The 20673-nt window shown below is 23.5% G+C and overlaps 2 protein-coding genes across 2 annotated transcripts; both read right to left on the bottom strand.

The window, feature by feature from the left end:
* Nucleotides 1-1845: 1845 nt before the first annotated feature.
* LOC145841665 (uncharacterized) lies at nucleotides 1846-7416 on the bottom strand. Its single transcript, XM_082949018.1, has 8 exons — nucleotides 7332-7416; nucleotides 7149-7211; nucleotides 6504-6708; nucleotides 4511-5344; nucleotides 3877-4000; nucleotides 3197-3600; nucleotides 2391-2514; nucleotides 1846-2101 (listed from the first exon to the last, which is right to left on the bottom strand). The coding sequence occupies exons 1-8, from the start codon at nucleotides 7389-7391 to the stop codon at nucleotides 1846-1848; spliced, it is 2070 nt and encodes a 689-aa protein (XP_082805144.1). The 5' UTR covers nucleotides 7392-7416.
* A 4836-nt stretch (nucleotides 7417-12252) lies between these two features.
* On the bottom strand, nucleotides 12253-14334 carry LOC145840803 (uncharacterized). The gene is made up of 3 exons (XM_082948139.1): nucleotides 14222-14334; nucleotides 13567-13690; nucleotides 12253-13305 (listed from the first exon to the last, which is right to left on the bottom strand). Exons 1-3 carry the CDS (start codon nucleotides 14325-14327, stop codon nucleotides 13044-13046), a joined length of 492 nt encoding a protein of 163 aa, XP_082804265.1. The 5' UTR covers nucleotides 14328-14334; the 3' UTR covers nucleotides 12253-13043.
* Nucleotides 14335-20673: the final 6339 nt, after the last annotated feature.

Below are 20673 nucleotides of genomic sequence, written 5' to 3'. Positions count from 1 at the left end.
AAATTCGTACACATTCTATATCTACATACTAAGTACCACTTTTTAAACTATAAACCACTAATTTGAACTCAAAATTTTAGACAAAAATTTATCTTAACTGTTTTAAATGCCGTACATTAATATTCACCGATTTTTTGTAGGTAAACAAGTACTTTCTTGTCGAGCTATTGAAAAGATAATTTTCAATATATATGTGGTTTTAAGGATTTCTGTTCTAAATTTTTTTTTAAAGACGTTAAAGTTTTTCATTGATGAAATAAATATTTAAATACTGTAATTTTTAAAAATTATTTAAACTTTGATGCTCAATATTTTGTTTTTCTAAAGTATTTTGTTTAATCGCTGGAATAGCTAGTTCTTAAAGTAAATTTTTCCTCTGGATCATAAATTTTTTTTTTAAGCTTAATTAAACATTTAAAGATTATTTTTGATTTTTAGTTCCTATTTTTATGTTGCAAGTATTTCATGTTCTTTTATTAAAAGCTTAAAAAATATAATTATTTTTTGTTTCTTCAAATAGTTTAATTTTTCTTAACAAAAACTATCCAAGACCTTTATTTAATGTTTAATTAGTGCTTTTTATAAGGATAAATAAAATAAAATTACTACTTTAGTTCAAAATCAGCTGTTACAACAGTTTAAATTAATATATTGGAAATAAATTTCAACTTAAGTTTATGAACAGAAATTGTATACAGACATGAGAAAATAAATGAACTAATACATTAACCAACACTTGATAAAAATTTAACTATTAATTAAATGCAACAACATTGTTCTTTTCGAACAAAAACAGCTTTTAAAAGTTTTTACTAGTATTTACTAAATATTAGAAAAATAAACTAGTGCTTCTGTAATAACTGAAGCTTATAACAAAACAAAGATAAAAAACTTGTATAATTTTTCTTCAAGTAATTATGTGTATTAATATGCAGTTAAATTAGTTTAATTTGATTTTTGAAACGATAAAAGTTACTTAATACAATGTTTTATTTATAAAACATAATTATAATTTTTAAAACAAACGTAAAACTAACAATTATAAACATCAAAAAAAGTAATTAAAAGTATTTATAAATTTCAAAGTTTAAGTAAAGTGAGAAAAGCTAATCAGTAATACGAAACTATATTCTGGCTTGGAAATAAAAAATTCATTAGTTTAACCAACTCAATGAAATTATTGAAAACACTAATATAAACTGTTTTAAAGGTTTAGACAAAAAATAAAGTTTTTTTTAAAGACCTAAGTGCTGTTTCGTATATATTTTTTACAACTATACTAAAATTTAAAAAAATTGAAATATACAAAAAATGGAAAAATATTTTATAAAATAATTGTTAAAAACACACAAAGAAGCCTAAAGATTGTTGTAATAAATTCTCTAGTAGCTTATTTGTAAATGAAAACACTAGGTTTTATTTATTCACATTAACAAAAACAAAAGAACTTTTACTTCTTATATCAAACATTAACTTTTCTTCTGCAAAAATGAATCATAATTTGTCTCCTTATAGCTTCATAAGTTGAAAACTTTCAACTAATTAATTTCCAGCAAGTTACAATGTTATACTAAGAGAATACTGTCAATCAATAATCTATCGAAATAAATTAGTGAATAGATTTTACCATATTTAAACATTTTTTTTTGTACTTTACCACATCATAAATATTTCAAGCAATTGAAATTATATTGTTGTGTTGAGACATTTAGACCATTTGTTTGAATGTTTTTTATATAATCAGTTCTTTTTGTTATTTCAACAAAATATTTATGAAAAAAAGAACTGAAAAATTTATTTAAACACAATAGTTGCACTTCAACAAAAATAAAGTTTTCAATGTTTTTAGGGTTGTAAATATTCGCATATAAAATATCTCTTAAATCTATCTGACGAGTTTGCTATTACGTTCCAATCAACATTACAAAGTACGTAACTATCTGAAGCCGCGATTCTCGGGTATCCAGGCTGCCAACTGTTTATTGAGAACTTCACAACTTGACCATCTCCTGCTCTTCTGAAAATTGAAAAGTCGTCAGGATCCCGTCTGATACCAGTGTGGAGATAGTTGTAACGGATTCCATACTTATTCACAAGTTCCCTTAAAACAAAATTTTCACAGTTAAATTTGTTTAAATAATTCTATCAAAATTATTCAAAAAACTCATAAATTAAAAGCTACGTGCTTCTTAAACAAAATAATTAAATAAAAAAATATATAAAACTTACAATAAAATACTAAGTTTAAACATGTTTGCTATTTATTTTTCACAAGTTTTCGTCAAAAATTTTAGTTGTAACTGTTTTTAATTTAATGTGGTTACTTAGTTATAATAAAGATTTAAAGCTAACAAATCACTAAAAAGTGTTTTAAATAATTAACAATCAACCTTCTTCCTTCAATTGTAAAAAGTCTTTCATCGTACTGAATAAGATCTCCATTAAATTCTCTCATACAATAAGCTCTAGCTTCGGTCCAGTTTAATTTTTGATATACAGCTTTGAACATGTATGCTGTAATAATGATTAAATTTAGAAAAAGTTGTGTAAGCGTACAATTTTTTTCTAAACTATGTCCAAACTGTAATAAATTTTATTTCTACGTCAAAATTAAACGTTGATTAACAGATGGTTAACCAAATTTCAGCTATATTTTCTTTTTATTGAAATAAATAGAAATATGAAAAAATATGTTAACAAAATAACTTTGCAATCAAAAAAAGTAGTAAAAATATTTCATTTATATATCTCAGATTTTTGATAAGCTATTATGTTTTAAAAACTGAAAAAATATGCTGCACTAATTTTAAAATATAAAAAAACTTCAAGGTTATTTAAACTTTATTTTAAATATTTTAAGTTAATAAGCTTGTTTCAAACTGATCAAAATATAAGCTTATGTAATTAGTCTAAGATAAAATAAACCTGTAGTAGTAAAACAAAATCTGCTTTAGAAAAATTAGTACGTGTACAGAAGTTTGGTAATATATGTCGTTGATCAGTGTTATAATATTTGTAAAACAGTTCTAAACTTACAGTCTCACAACTTTTCGTTATATTTACTTCCTATCATTTAAATATTTGAATCTATTTTTGTTTAGTTATCTCTACGCTTAAACCAATATAAAACTTATACTGAATCAGACTAAAATGTTTTAGTTTGTAGTTATTGTAATTTAAATAGTAATTTTTTAACCTGTTTTTACGACTTCCGAAGTAACAGTATTTTTAATGTCTACTTCATTAGTTGCTGGTTTAGTAGTTGTTAGTCTTGAAAATGATTCTTCAAAATTTGTTGTGATGCGAGTTGTTAATTCAGTAGTTTGAAGTTTTACTATCTCAGAAGTTTGTTGTGAATATTCACAAATAAAAAAATATGTACTTGTTTCTTTCCAGTTTCCTACTCTATTATAATAACCATAATAGATTAAATAACTAAATGAATCATCGTTTCTCGGATATCCAAGTCGCCAACTGTTTAGTGAGAACGTCACAGCTTGACCATCACCCGATCTTCTGAATATTGAAAAGTCGTCAGGATCGCGTCTGATTCCAGTTTGATACCAGTTGTACTTGAGTCCATACTTGTTCACAAGTTCCCTTAAGATGATTTTTTCTACATAAATTACTTTCAACAACTCTATCGATTATATACAAAAAAACTGAATGAAATGTTTAAAGTTACGTACTTCTTAAACGAAAAACAGAAACAGTTGTACATAAGTATTAAAAAAGTACAAAGTTAAAACATTTTTGCTATTTTACTATTTACAAGATTTTGTCTATAATTTTAGTTCAATGCGGTTTTTAAGTTATAGTCAAGATTCAAAGCTAACGAATCACTATAAATATATGTAGTTATTATTCTACACAAACCTTCTTCCTTCAATTGTGAAAAGTCTTTCATCGTACTGAATAAGATCTCCGTTAAATTCTTTCATACAGTACGACCTAGCGTCTTCCCAACTTAACTGTTTGTATACAGGTTTGTGTGTATATTCTGTGAATAGTTATTAAAACTTTGTTGATGTGTACAAAGTTTTTCCGAATTATATATATAAAAAAAGTTATAACTTTTTGTCATTTTTGATTTTTTGATTTCTTGTTACGTAATAAATATTTTTATTACTGGAAAAATAACCTAGTAATACTATTTATAAAATATGATCTGTTTTTTTTAAGTGTTTTAGATTTTAAAGTTGTATTTAATTTTTAAAGTTATATATAACTAACTATTAACTAAGTTTGAAAGAAAAAAATTGATTGTACTATAGGAGAATTTGCTTAGAAATAAGTTAAAATATTTTTTTTAAAGTATGAATTGTATGAAGATTATAATATTAGTAGAACAGTTTTGTATAAATAAAATTAAAAAACTATTCATTATTTCCTTTTTATTTGCTACATAGATTTAGTTTTTCATACCTTAAATTAATATTAAACTTAAGTATATACAGAACACAAACTTTTAAACGTTTAGATTTTCTTATTTAAGCAGTATATTTTTAACCTTTTTTAACATTTTGTGAAGAAGCTGTAGATTTAGTACTTTCTTTAAAATTTGTTGTTTTAGAGTTTGGTGATTTAGTAGTTGTTTTTCTTTCAATAGTTGTTAATTTTGGAGTTGTTTTCAGAGAAGTTGTAAGTTCAGGAATTGTTTTCTGAAAAGTTAGTAGTTCAGGTGTTGTTTTCTGAGAAGTTGTTAGTTCAGGACTTGTTAATTTAAGATTTGTCTTTTCGGTAGTTTTTAGCACAGGAGTAGTGTTTGGAAATGTTAACATCTTAGAAGTTGGTTTTTGACTAGCTTTTGTTGCAAAAGTTGTACTTTCAATTGATGTTGTTTCTAGTTGGTTTTTGTTTTCAACAGCTTGTATTGAAGCTTGGAAACCGCTTCTGCTCACAGTGCAATCGGATCTAAAAATTATATGAACTTGTTTAAACTCAACAACAAGCTGCTTTGCAGTGTTTACTTGATCGACAATTTCTTCATCTCCGTTATCATGAATCTTATACACGTCAATCGTGTCCAGGTCAACTTCAATATCAACATAGTTGAAGTTCAACTTTAAGAAAAAGCCTTCGTGAGTTCTAATTATCCATCTGTGCTTCGCCAAGTCAGGATAGTTCTTTTCGCCAAAGTTTGCTGAACTAATTTGAACACTCAAGTAAGATGGATAAAGAGAATAGAGGTCTACAGTAGATAAAAGTTGATTGTTTTGCTTTGTTGCTAGCTCATCTTCATTTTCGATGTTTACTTTGTAGTTAATTGAGTAACTCATTATGTTTGAACTTCTCAAAATTGAATTGGTCGATGAACTTTGAGCTCTACTATATGTTTCGTCATCTACAGCAAAACGTTATATTTAAAAAATAAGGATACTGTTAAATTGCATAATATCTACATTATAAATTCTATGAAACAAAATGTGAAAGGTTTCAATATATTTTTTTCCTTATTTTTTGTTTCGAACTAAATTTTTATTCTACTGTATGTAAATAAAAACATATTTTTTTACAAGAAACGGGTTTCTATATTTGTTCATTAACACAATTTAGAATTTTGTTAATATAAGGGTTAAAAATTATAACTATCAAGTATTACTTTCTTAAGCCATACAATGTAGCATCATTAAAGTTTAAGCACATAGCGTGCGTAGACTTGCTAAAACTTTGCACCAAGTTTTTTAGATTTAAATTTTTTACATCATAAGTTTCTGTAATTTAGTTAAAAAGTATTTTAATCCATTAAAATGATTTAATGTAGATAAAACAATTAAAGTAGTTAAATACAACATATTTCACAAAAGAAAATGCTAAACAAATGATTTTATAAAATTAAAACACTGAATTAAATATTTTTATGTAATTGTTAAAAAACAATTTAAAAAAATTATAATTGTTGTGTTTTGTTCTTCACTTTCAGATATTTTAAGTTACAATCTTATTGTTATTTAAAATGTTACATAAATTGTTAAATAGTGTTTAGGTCTTAGTAGCATGTTGAGATCTTTATAATTTGGTTAATCTTACTATATAAAGTACAATAAAAATTTAATTGTAATAAAAAACAAATACATATTTCACTTCTTACTATATAAAGCCTAAAATATTTTTAGATTGCTATGATCAAATAAGTATCTACAGATTAATTTATACTTTTCACATAGCGACTATAAAGTTTAAATTATTTTTATTCTTTTGTTTACTACTTCGATTTTAGTATTTTTATTAAAACAATAGAAAGTTTTACAGCTATTGAAAGATAACAATAATAATATTCTTCATACAGAAAAAAAATATTTAGTGATTTTTTTTTATTTTACATAATATAGTTTCAGTAACTAAATGATTACATTACTATTGATGACAAAAAGGACATACAGCTTTAAACTTTCTGAATAATAATTTTACTTTTTTCTTAATCTAAAAATATTTTTGCTTAACAACTTCATTAAAAAAAGAACAAAAAGGTTTGGAAAAGTTTTTAAAAAGCTAGTTTTTACCTTTAAACGTGGTTCCATTAAATGGCATATGGGCAGCTCTAGCTTCTGAATTGTTCATATTACTATTTCCAACTAGCACCGAGTTACTTGACAACAAATAATCTTTTTCAGGCAAATAAAAAGTAACACCAACGTATTCTGAGTATTCACCACTGTTTGATATTTGTAAAACCATTTTGTTTATATTTTCATCATTTGTTTGGCTCTGTGTTAAAATTGTTAAAAACTAATGTGAAAATAAATTAATACTTAAAATTACTGCTAGAAGTTTGTGTAATTTAAACTAAACTTACTTAAATTAAACGAATTGTATAAAAACTCAAAATTTAAATATAATCTTATTTAGTTTTAGTATAATTTGTTTACACAAAGAATTAATTGAACATTTTTAAGAGTTTTTCAAGTTAATTTTTATTTGTTTGTAAAAATGATTAGCTTTTAGTTGAACTTCTAAGTTAAGTGATAAAATATGTTTTTGTATTAAAAGAGAAGTTATTAAATATTTTTTATTCAAGTTCTTTTTTAATCAAAATTATAGAAACTTTGTTTAACCAGATACTTCCTTAGTATCCTTAAGTCAAAGTTTTACTTAATAAAATTAGTGTTGAGTTAGTTACGATTTTAAATATATTAAAGAAATCAAACCAGTTCTTGAGAGTATTCGTCAACCGAAAATGTTTCATCGTTTTCTAAAGATTCAACATTTAGCTGGTAACAAAACAATTTTATTTTATTAACTGAAATTACTAAAATTAACTTTAAAGTTGTTAAAGTTTCTAGACAAAATTATATATGTCGTACTTAATAATTTTTGAAATGCAAACATACCAGATCAAAGTATCCTTCCGTCACTGGTTCCACTTCACTGATTTTCATTGCACTAGACATGTTTGCGTTAAAAACCACAAGTAAAAAGACGATTAATATATTCATAGTAACTTTATAACTTAAAGTTTTCATACTTATATACTCTGTGACTTTTTTGTTAAACACGAGCTTGCTTTTTTAATGTTTAAGTTTTATTTTCTTCATTGTTAAACTCATACACCTCAAAAAATTAGTTTTTTCCGTTTCTACTTGAAAATGTTAATAAAAAAATTTAAATAACTTTATTACTCATATACGAAAGCAACTTTTGAATATGCTTTACGTTTTTCACAAATATTTCAACCAACAAAATAATAAAATGTAAAATCATTCGAAAAACTATTTGTTAAAACCATATGCTTTTTAAAATGTAGTCTTTGAAGTGCTATGTTGTGTAGCAAACGTTTTCCTTTTATGAATTTTAATACAGGAACCATGTTTTTATTTCCATAAGCAGAAAAAATTTACAAAAGCAGGTGTTGAAATTTCATCAATTACTAATTTAAAATAGAATTTTTTTTATTTAAAAAATTGTTGTATATAACAATGAAGTTTAAAATTGCGTAAATGAATGGTTTTTGTTGCATAACAATTTTCAGCTAAAAATAGAAAACTAAAATCTAAGTAAAAATAATTTTTCAACTCATTAACGTCAAAATATGTTTCTAACTATATAAAGAAGTTAAAAATAAACTACTACCAAAATAGCTACTTAAAAGGAATAGCTTTTGTTAAGTTACTTACGTAGAAGCATTGAATTTTACAATAATAAGGTATTTTTCATAGCATAAATTCAGCTGCGCTGTTTTCAAAAAGTTTTATATGATAATATTTTTAATTGTTTTTACAAAAAAAAAAATTGTGAAATTAAAAAGAAAAAACATCGCTTAACAATGTCGTTATGTGGTTGTAAGTAAGTATTAAAAAGTAGATAATTTTAGTTTTACACATCTGTTTAAATAATTAAGTCTGACTTTATTCTTAATCTTTGAGTATTTAAATAAAAAAATAAAAAATTACAAACAATAACAAAATTGGGTTAAAAAACAATTAATTGGAAAATATGTTGACAAGTAGGAAATATTTTTTATAATTCAAACATGTAACTTTTTAAAATTATCAGAAGTAATAAAACGATGCGTCATATTATTATACGTTTTAAAAAAATCTCGTTTTTTAGAAATTTAACTCGCTATGCAGATTAGTTCTCAGGTTGTTAAAAATGTATTATATGCTAAATTTAAAGTATATAGTTTATATAAAAAAATGTTTTCGATGAATTTACTAAATTAAGTATGTAAAACAGTATACATGTTTACAAACCAAAACGTACACAGCTACTTTAGATGGTTTAATACCTTTAGTTTAGTTTTTTTTAAAGGTTTGTATTAAGTAAAAACTACTAATTAAGTATTTTTTACTCACATACATCTTTTTATATACATTTTGGAAATTTTTCGGTTTATAAGTAGTGCAAGTTTGTATAAGAAAAGTACTTGTTCAATATATAAAACTCGTTTTCTCTAAATTTACTAGTGAAAAAAAATTACCTGAAAGGTTTTTTTTTACTGTACTTTTTTGTAAAAATAAAACTAAATACTTTGTAAAAATACAAGAACAAATTCTCTTAACTTAAATATTAGAAGTAAAGTTTACTGTTAGTTTTGTATATACTTGAAATAATGTTAATTTTTTGATATTTCAAAAGAGTATAAAAAGAAGTAGCTTTATACTTATAATTAATTCCATAGGAAAAATAGTACATATATAGGATTTTAAAAGCTCATAGTATTCCCTTATTTATTTGATAGTTTAGTAGCATTAAATACCATTAAAACTAAAACTGATAAATTACAAAAAAAAAAGTCATTACTCATGACGCTAAACTTAAAAACCGATTTTTTTCATATATATATTTATAATACGCGTAATCTAAAGTACAGAAAAAGTTTATAAAAAGCTCATAAATTCAAATAAATTACATTAACTGATTTATTTCTAAAGTTTATAATGCTTTTCTTTTTTTTTAAATTCTTTACAAATCTCCAGTGAAAATTTAATGTTTCGAAGTAACATTTCTCATAACTTTTTTATTTCCTTATTATATGTTGTTTAGCGTATTTTATAAAGTATTAACGGAGTTTAGACAAACAAACTTTATTTATATTTGGTTTAAGGTGTTATTAAAACAATAGTTTAACTGAAAGAGGTGTTTTTTTAATTTATTTAACAAAAGGAAGAATAATACGTATGAATTATTTTAACTTTTGATATATTCAAACAGTGATTTTTCTAATTCGATAAAAATTAATTTTGTTTTTGCGTATTATAAATTAGAAATAAATCTAAAAGTTTGGTTACATTTGAGAAAAGTTCTTAACATGGAGTTATAAAATAATTATAATAAAATATATACTTATTAAAACAACAGATGTTCTTTAATTTATTAGCTTAAATTATCTTTACAAGTTTAATAACAAATAACCCATATGTTAAGTACCTAAAACTAGTTATAAACATTAAACCAATATACTTGTATAAATCATCAAAAAATAATGAACACTTAAAATATCTTTAAGAAAAAAGTTTACAAACTTATTAAAAGTAAGGACAATACATATATTTTTATACACTGAAACATATTTTATTCTTTAAAAAGTTTAGAGTATAAAAAAAAAATAAAACTGATAAAATAAATCATACAAAGGAGTTACATTAGTTCAGTTTGAACTTGACTTAAAATATAGTTTCTTACGACTAATTAACCTTTTAGATCAGGGGTTCCTAATCTTTTTTTTATGTTTTACCCCATTTTGGAAGATTATTATCAAATTTACCTCTTTTTAGAAGGTACTTACCAAATTAACCCTTATTTTACAATATAGTATTTAATTTTGAGGAAAGAAAAACTATGATGAGGCCGTAGTTTTATGAGGCCTCTTTGAAAAAAAACTATAGCACCCTCCAACAAGATTTCTCAAAAAACTAACTCTTAGTACGCCTAAAACTCTTTTATTTAGCTTTTAATCATCAACTTTCGAACAACTAGTGAAAGTTTTAGATTGTGGTCTCATTATCTCCTTACAGCCCTTTTTGTATTCGATATCCCATAAATTTCTGAGATGGCCCAATTAAAAAAAAAAACTGATACAGACCGTAAATGTTTGAAAGTTTAGTTTGGTTATTTAACATCCAAAGATTTCTTAAATCTTTTGCCAAAATAATAACACGCACGTTTGCATTTTATATTTTAGCTAAGCTAAGTAGGTTAACCGTTTGTTATTTTTTTAAATTGCATTACATTAGTGTTTTTTACACACTGTTTAAAAAAGTATTAAACATAAAACGATGCTATATAAATTAATGAAATCTGAAAAAAACATTTTAACTTTTTTTATTTTAACTTTTTTTGAAGAAACACTAATTCATAAGATTAAACCGTCTTTAAGTACTTAAAAAAATACTACTTAATTATTCAAGTGAATTTGATACAATAGGATGTTTATCTGCAAATGATTAAATTTTAATTTTAAATAGTTTTATTTAAAACTGTTATAGTTTAATACATTTTTTTGACTTATGCTTACTTTGAGTAGCACGAACTTAAAGATAAGTTAGAAAAAATATATATTAAGTTAGTTTGTTGAAAATATTTTAAAGTGCGTTGACTTTTAATTATTCATAAGTTCTCATTCCTCAAAATAATCTTTAAATTTAATTTATAAAACAAATGATTACAAAATACCATGATATTAATTTGCACTCGTATATTGTTTAAAATTTATACACGTTCTTTATCTACATACTAAGTACCACGTTCTAAACTATGAACCACTAACTCGGTTTTAAAAGTTTCGGACGAAAAGTTTACCTAAACTATATTAAATTCAGGACGAAAACGTTTATCGCTTGTTTATGCTGAACAAGTATTTTGTTTTTACTAAAACTTTTATTTTGTTTTTCAAAAACCTGTAGGTTATCTTGCAGTACTGAATTATTGCAGTTAAGTATTGCAGTTAAGCAGTATTGAAATAAAATGCATTTATAGAAACCAACGTTTTTTGTTAATGAATAAACATTTAAACAATTTTCGGTTCTTGAAAATTACTAGAACTCTGATACTGAATCTTTTGTTTTTCTAAAGTTTTTTATTTTGTAGCTGTAATAGTTAATAAATTTAGTAGTAAATTTATTCTTTTGAATGTATTTTCCTAAAGTTAAATCAAACATAAACTTTAATAAAATATTTTAACATATAAAGATTTATTTCAGTTTTTTAATTCCTATTTTTATGTTGCAAGTGTTTCATTGTTCTTTTAATATAAACCTTAAAAAGTATAATGATTTTTGAGTTTTCTTAACCTAAATAATTCAAACTTTATATCTAACATTTGCTTTTTGTAAGAGTAGATGAAACTAAATTACTACTTTAATTCAATTAAATTTTAAAAAAACTTTTATAGAAATGTACGAATAAAAATCTGAACTCAAGTTTATGAACAGATTTTCTATACAGACATAAATAAAAATAGTAGTGTATTCAACATACGATAAAAATATAAATTTATGATAAAGTTAGATTCAACAACATTGTTCTTTTTTAACAAAAACAAATTTTAAAAGTCGTTACCAGTATTTACTTATTGTTAAAAATAAATTAGTGCTTCTGTATAACTGTAGTTTGAATACAATCAAAAAGAATTGGTTATTTAATTGTTTTAAATTTTATTACGGATAGTTATTGGGCAGACAAGTTAGTTTAATTGAATTGAACGATAAAAACTACTTAATAAACTGTTTAATTTTTAAAATATAACTAATTTTTTTCAAACAAACGTAAAACAAACCAATAGAGTTATACAATAAGAAATAAACAACAAAATACTAAATAAGTTTAAAATTTAATTCAAGTAAGAAAAGCTAACCAGTAAAAAAAAACAATATACAGAAATATGAACTTTATCAAAAGATACATAACGTTAACCAACTCAATAGAAACTATTAAAACTACTCATTGAAACTGTTTTAAAAGTTTAGACAAAAATAAAGTTTTGATCTTTTTTTAAACGATCTTGACTAAGGGTTATTTCTTATATTTTTTACAACCCATACTAAATTAAAATAAAAACTTGAGCTATAGAGGTTGAAACATCTTAACTAATTTACTTCATAAAAAACACACAAAACACTTAAATGCTGTCGTAATACATTCTATTCTTGCTTATTCGTAAATAAAAAACTATAGGTTTTATTTGTGCAAATTATTAAAAACAAAATATTACTTATTTCTTATAGTAAACAATAACACTTGTTCTGCAAAACAAAACATAGTTTGTCTCCTTGTAGCTTCATAAATTGAGAACTTTTTATTGTTCTATTTAAAGCAAGCTACAATCTTATAAAAAGAAAGTATTGTTAAATAAAAAATCTATCAAATTAATTAATATAAATGTTTTATCATTTTTAAACTTATTTTTTACTTTGTGCTACTATATCATAGATATTATAAGTAATTAAAATGATACTGTTGTATTGAGAATTGTAGACTATTTTGATTTTTTTATACAATTAGTTGTTTTTTTGTGCTTTCAACAAAGTATTAATAAAAAAATACTAAAAAAGTTTTATAAATACAGTAGTTGCATCTCAACAAAGACAAAGTTTTCAATAATTTTAGGGTTGTGAATGTTCACAAATGAAATAATTTTTACTGGAACCTCGCCAGTTTAACACTTCGTTCCAACTGCTGCCCGCATCGTAAACCACGTAATTGTATGACGTCACGCTTCGCGGGTTGTGAGGGCGCCAACTGTTTGTTGAGAACGTCACAGCTTGGCCGTCACCCGATCTTCTGAATATCGAAAAGTCGTCAGGATCGCGTCTGATTCCAGTTTGATACCAGTTGTACTTGAGCCCATACTTGTTCGAAAGTTCCCTGAAAATGATTTTTTCAAAGTTAAAATATTTTGAATAATTGTAACAAAAGTATACAAGAAAAAAAGTTATAAATTAAAAGTAACGTGCTTCTTAAACTAAGACGAAATTGTATAAAACTAACAACAAAATACAAAGTTGAAACATATTTACATTAATTTTTCCGCAAGCTTCCGTCAATATTTTTAGTTCAACGCGGTTATTTAGTAATGACAAAAATTTAAAGCTAACAAATGACTTGAAAAACAAACAAATAATCAACCTTCTTCCTTCAACTGTGAAAAGTCTTTCGTCGTACTGAATAAGATCTCCATTAAATTTTATAATACAATATGTTCTAGCATGTTCCCAGTTTAATCTTTGATGCACCGCTTTGTGCATGTAATCTGTGTGATAATTAACAAATTTAGCAACTATTGTGTACAAAGTTGTTTTTTCATATTATATTTACCATAAAAGTTATAACTGTTTGTTACTTTTTTGTTTTTCGTTACGTAATAACTATTTTATTCACTCAAAAATAACTTCTAATACTATTTATGATATATAATCATTATTTTGATTTAACTTTATAATAAATAAACAATTTTATTTTTTTTTTAATTTTTAGTTGTATTTAATCGTTTAAGTTATATATAATTATTAAAAAAGTTTAAAAGAAAGAAATGATTGTACAATAAGAGAGTTGGCTTAGAAAAAAAAAAGTTATTTTAAAACGTGAATCGTATAAGTATTATAATAGTTGTAGAACAGTTTTGTATAAATACAATTAAACAACTATACATTACTTTCTTTCTATGAACTACAAAAATTTAGACTCAGTTACTTATACGTTTAATTAATATAAAACTGAAGTAAAATTAGAATACAAATTTTTAAACTTTTAGATTTTGTTATAAAAGCAGTATATTTTTAACCTTTTTGTGAAGAAGCTGTAGCTGTAGCTTCACTGATTGCGTTAAAAACAACAATTAAAAAGACGATTAATACCTTCATAGATACTTTATAACCTAAAGTTTTCATATTTATACACTCTATGATTTTGTTTTGTTAATCACGAGTTATCTTAATGCTTAAGCTTTATTTTATTTATTGTTAAACACAGTCACCTCAAAAACTTAGTTTTTTGCGTTTTTACTTGAAAATGTTAATATTTTCAAGAAAAATTTATAACTGATGCATAGAAGCAACTGTTGAACAAGCTTTACGTTTTTCATAAATACTTCAACCAACAAAAAATAAAATGTAAAATCACTTGAAAACTAATATGTTAAAACCATGTGCTTTTTAAAATGCAGTCTTTGAACTGCTATGTCGTGTAGCAAAACGTTTTCCTTTTATACGTTTTAACACGTGAACCATGTTTCTACTTTCAGAAGCAGAAAAAAAGCCACATCAGGTGCTGATGCGTCATCAACCACTAATTAGAAAAGAATTTTTCTTTGATTTAAAAAGAAATTGTATAAAACAATGAAGTTTGATGTTGCGTAAATTTTTGTTGCATAACAATTTTTAGCTATAATAAGAATACTAGAACATAATTAAAACGAATATTTCAACTCATTAAGGTCAAAATATGTTGTTGATTTTCATTTAACGTTTAAAAATTATACAGGTGACTTGTCGATACTTAAGTACTTACCATTTAACATTTAATTATCATTTTTAGATGTACAAATAGTTTTCAGCTGTAAGTTAAAAATAAACTACTACCAAGATAGCTACTTAAAAGGAATATCTTTTGTAAAGTTACTTACGCAGAAATATTTATTTCTACAAACTTTGATGTTTTTTATAGCATTAATTCAGGTATGCTGTTTTCTAAAAGATTTTTTATTATGTTATTTGCAGTTGCTTTTATAAAAAATTCTCTCATACATTTTGTAAAATTTATTGAAAAAAAACGTAGCTTTACAATGCCGTTATATGGTCGTAAGTATTAAAAAGTAGATAATTTAGTTTTACACATCTGTTTAAATAATAAAGTCTGACCTTATTCTTATTCTTTAATTATTTAAAAATAAGAAAAAAAAATTACAAACGATAACAAAATTGTGCTTTTAAAAATACTATTGGATAATATATTTTTAAATAAGAAACAGTTTTAGTACTTTAACCATGTAAATTTTTAAAATTATCAGAAATTATAAAACGATGTGTCATATTTTTATTCGTATAAAAAATATTGCTTTATAGAACTTTAACTCGGTATGCAGTCTAGTTTTTAAATTGTTAAAAATGTATTTAATGCTAAATTAATAGTATATAGTTTTATAAAAAAGTGTCTTTTCGGTGAATTTACTAAATTAAGTATGTAAAACAGTATACATGTTTACTAACCAAAACGTACACAGCTGCTTTAGATTGTAAAATACCTTTAGTTTAGTTTTTTAAAAGGTTTTTATTAAGTAAAAAAAACTATTAATTAAGTATTTTTTACTAACATACATCTTTTTGTTTACAATTTTGAAACATTTCTGTTTTATAACTACTGCAAGTTTGTAGAAGAAAAGCACTTGTTCAAAATTTAAAACTCTTTTTCTTTAAATTTACTAGTGAAAAAACTTATACTAAAGATATTTTCACTGTACTTTTTTGTACAAATGAAACTTAATACTTTGTAAAAGTACAAGAATAAATTCCCTTAACTTAAATACAAGATGAAATGTTTTACTTTTTGTTTTCTACAGTGTTAATTTTTTGACAATTTAAAAAAATTATAAATAAAAAGTAGATTTTTTGCTTGCAATAAATTACATTTGAAAAATACTACTGTATAAGGATTTTGAAAGCTCATAATATTTCTTTATATTTTATTGATAAATTAGTAGCATTAAATAAAGTTAAAACTAAAATTGATTAATAATAAAACAAAAAATGTCATTACTCTTACTTAAAAACCGTTTTGTTTTGACGAACTATTTGACAAGCAAAAGCTTGACCTATATTATAAAGTTAAAATTAGTTTATAAACATTGCGATTTAAATTCAAACTTTCATCTGTTCAACTTTCATGAATTTGTAAGCCACTTAAATGTGGTTCAAAACTAATTTCGATTTGTTCTATTACTTTTGTCTAGACGTACGTTTTTTTTTTGTTGTACAAATTGCTTTGTAACATATAACATATATGTACTACCAAAATATATACTATAATATGCAAAAGTTTGACTACCTGCTATCACTTTAAAACTGAAAAGCTATTACAAGTAATATTTATACATAGGCTGATCAACTTTTCAAGTTTTGGAAAGGTTGTATACCGAAATATTTCTAAAACTTTTATTATCTTTTATTTATAACAAGTTAAATTCAAATTCAACTTTAAGATAACACTTTGTTCACTTAAACTAAATTTAATAACCCTTATTTCTATATTAGATTAAGCCTTAATTCTAAATGATAAAAATTTAAGTAAACTTTTTTATTTTATTTGTATTAAAAAATTATATGTTTTGTCAGTTTTTTAGGCATTTGCACGGTCGGTACTAAATTTACTAAAAGTTTTAACTCAAAAAAAAAAAAAGCAACTAAAATAATTTATTTTAACTTATTTTTTTACTTAAGAACTGTTCAACATCTATGGTATAAAAACAAAAACTTATCTTAACTACTTTATTAATTTATAATAAACTTTAGCGTATTAAACCTAAATTAAAAAAATTGATTATAATTTATTCGTAGCTTGTACGTAGGATATTAAGATTAATAACTTGTATTTATAATTTAAACCATGTCGTATTGTTTTGTTGTTGAAATAGTGTTTAAAAACATGAACTATTAAAGTTTAAAAAAGGTTAATCATTTTATTTTTAAACAATGTTCTCAAAATTTGTTTGTTTTAAAAATTCTTTTAAATATAGTTGTTTTATAAAACTTATTTAACCTCATTTTTATAAGGTTAAATTGTTTCTTTTGTTAGAAAAAAAGCGTATTAATAAAAAAACAATTAGTATTGAAATACTGAAAGTGTATATGAACTGTTTAAGCAGAGATAATATTTAACATAACAAACATTTAAATAATATAAATTAGCATTAGTTGAGAAAAAATAATTACATCGATGAATTTTAACTATATGATAAATTTGCATCTGTTTTATAATTATATAGTTTTTTAAACTTATATACAGTTATTTTAGTACCTTATGTCTGCAATAGAACTTTAAATATACGATCGTTAAAATTTAAATGTTTTTGTATTATATAAAAACATAATGGACTCATTAACGTATGTTTTATCTAAAACAAATTTTTTAATGCATAAATTTAGGTTTTAAATTCCTATTGTTTGAATACTAATCGAAGCATTTAACTTATGAATCGTACTGTAAATATAAAACACATATTTTTTTTGCTAGAACCCTGCTAATGAACAAATACGAATTTCGTTTTGTTTTTATTTATTTTTCGCAGTTGTTTAATAAGTAAGTTTGTTTTGATATTTAACAACTGTTTGTAAATAAGTTTTTGATTTTTAGTTTCATTTGGTTATCAAAGAATGTATAGTATACTTATTTGACTTCATGAATATTTTAGAGCATGAAAATAAACTTTTGAAAACTTTTAATTAAAACTTTTAAATTTAGGTTCAACTAGCTAGATTTATTGTTTTTTCATTAAGTTTTGAAGGTTAAGTCGATGAAATGATATCAAAAAATTATCAGTATAACTTTAACAACTACTAAACCTGCTTAACTTCAAAAAAACATACTTTATCAAAAACAACATGTGACTTTAATTATAGTTAGGGAAAAAAAACGTTTGAGATGTAAAAAAGCGCACTTATTTTGTTGTATTAATAATTACACACAAAAATGATCTGTTAAAGTTAATCAAAGTTTTAAACTAAGAAGTTTTAGTATAACAACCATGCATTTGTTTAGAATCATGTTTTGATTGTAAACAAAAATTTTTAAAACAAAAGCTTATTCTGATTCAAATTATCTTCAAAACTTGTTAAATATTAAGCATGTTCAACATATACTAAATACGCTTTAAATATATTTGTTATTTGATTTTTTTAATATGTGAATAAAAACAACCTTGCAAACGTACATTGTTATTTTATGATAAAACATTAATTTCACAAAGTTAAAGTCTGGAAAATCGTTTAGTTGAAAATATAAAATATAAACACATAGCGAGTTCTAGAATGAAATTTAACTCAAAGAAATAAAAAGATTATCAAGAACTTGAGATGAGTGAATATTTAAAGCACTGTACAAGCTGCTTAATCATCTCTTTTTTTTTGTCTAAATTAATTTTTATTTATGTGACTGAATACAGTTGTAAAACAGTAATAAATTTTTCATAAACAAACTTGTTCTATTGCACTAATACTTCTTATACATTTAGTAAATGAAAAAGTATAAACTTTTTAGGTAGTTTTTAATACAAAAATTGAATACTTTATAAAAATTAAATTTATAGCATTAATAATAAAGAACGAACAAAGTCAAGTTATAAACAAAAAATTCGATTAATTGTTTTCCTATTTAAATACTAATTTGGGCTAAAAATTAAATAAACATTTAAAGGATAAATAAAATCCTTCAACGAGTAAAAACGAGCATCGTTTAGAAATAATAAACAGAAAGAACAATAAACAAAAGAAAGACGGTTCTACAGTATCAAGATATACTATTATAACCGAATTTATATTTCAAGTTTTTAAACTAGTCTTCCATATGCAACGTGAAAACGATTTTAATTTAAATATAATTAACTTAAAAGTAATGTATAACTCTATAACAGTTTGATTTATCTACAGTAGATAATATACTACATTTTGAGTAATATATCAAAACGTTAGCAGTTTTATTTACTTGTAAGTTAACTTTAGAAACAATAGAAATTATTTTTAGAAAATTTTTATAGTTTGTTAAAAATAACTTTAACAAGTGGTTTCATATCACTAACTTTCAAAATTAAGACTAAATCATCCTTCAGTTTACTAAGAGAATATATATTAAAATGTATACAAAATTAATTCATTGGTCTCACATTTATTTCCTCGTAAATATTGTCTTCATTATTAGAAATGTCATCTGAAAAGCTACCATGAACCCCAGCGGAAATTTGAAGATCTTCTTTATTTAGTTCAAGTTGGACTTGTAGATTTTGTATTTCGTCAGAAGAAGTGATATTTCCTTCAGGTTCATCGTAAAAATGTTCTCTAAAAAACAAGCTGTATTATTTAAAGTTCTCTTGAAATTTTTAATTGATACGTAGTTTTCTAGTTTGCATGAAATAGTTTTTTTGTATTGCAATAAAAAAAAATATTATTAGTTTTTAAAATTAAAGTTTATCGTTTTATGCAAAATTAGCTTCTTAATCAATAAATTGTACCATATTTTAATTCTAAAAATTTTTAAACTTTGTACTTTAAAATTAAGCAAAAATAACAAATATGTTCAACACCTGTATACTAAATAATTACAACAAAAATAAAGCACACCTTACTACTTGAATGCCGTTTACTGCTTTATTAGAGACTTCATGACCGTCGTTCAAAACTTTATTTTTATCAGTTTTACCCTGAAATGTATGAATTTTGGACAAATTATTCCTTTTATTTTTCGTCAGTTTAAACTTTGGTCGTGTTCTTATTTTCCGCTTTTTTCTACTGAAGTTTGTTGTTCGTTAGCATAATAATAAAATAAAAAAAAACTCTATCACTCTTCTATAACAATTCAGGACTAAGTAAGAAAAATTTGGTAAATGAAAAGTTAAATTAAGCTCTAACTAGGAATGCCTAAACTCATTACAATTTATGATTTGAAGAAACAATAATGTAAGTTAAACTATTTACTTTTTATAAACAAACTTTTTGTTTCTCTTGTAAGCAGTAAAGATCAGTCCACTTAAGATCGAAAGGCCAAAAAACACCCATCCTATTATAGCAGATGTGAAATAACTATTACCTAAATTAAAAAATATCAATATATATTATTTTAAGGAATTTTCGAACCATTCTTTTAATAACGTTTTACTTTACATGTATTGCTATTTTTTATTTAGACGAAAATAAACAAGATAATTTTATTAAAGAATGATTCTAACTTTTTAAAATTTTTCAACTATTAGCTTATTTTACTAATTTTAAATATAACATACAATAACTTTCTTGACTTAATGAAAACATTAAAAACTGAATAAAATAGTTAACAGTTTTTAAACTTTTAGTATACATTTTTTAATAGAAATAAAGAATAACTACATGTTAAAGTGTCAGCTTGCTTTGAATTTGTTCTTACAGAGTGTTTAGAAGCTATTTTATCAGATTGAACATATTTTGTTGTAACGGGTTGAACGTAACTTGTTGTAACAGAATCCTTATACTCAGTTGTAAAAATTTGCTTGTATTC

This window comes from Thalia democratica, chromosome 7 (genome assembly GCF_965202585.1).
Source record: "Thalia democratica chromosome 7, ktThaDemo2.hap1.1, whole genome shotgun sequence".
Lineage (NCBI taxonomy): Eukaryota > Metazoa > Chordata > Thaliacea > Salpida > Salpidae > Thalia > Thalia democratica.
Note: the sequence above shows the minus strand (reverse complement) of the source record. Positions and strands in the feature narration are given on the sequence as shown.

Coding starts and splice junctions, on each gene's coding strand:
- LOC145840803 (XM_082948139.1), bottom strand. CDS start 14,327: ATGAAAACTTTAGGTTATAAAGTATCTATGAAGGTATTAATCGTCTTT. Junction 13,691..14,221: donor TACAGCTTCTTCACAAAAAG/GTTAAAAATATA, acceptor ATTATCACACAG/ATTACATGCACAAAGCGGTG. Junction 13,306..13,566: donor TTCACAGTTGAAGGAAGAAG/GTTGATTATTTG, acceptor AATCATTTTCAG/GGAACTTTCGAACAAGTATG.
- LOC145841665 (XM_082949018.1), bottom strand. CDS start 7,391: ATGTCTAGTGCAATGAAAATCAGTGAAGTGGAACCAGTGACGGAAGGA. Junction 7,212..7,331: donor CGGAAGGATACTTTGATCTG/GTATGTTTGCAT, acceptor TTTTGTTACCAG/CTAAATGTTGAATCTTTAGA. Junction 5,345..6,503: donor TAATGGAACCACGTTTAAAG/GTAAAAACTAGC, acceptor GTTTTGCTGTAG/ATGACGAAACATATAGTAGA.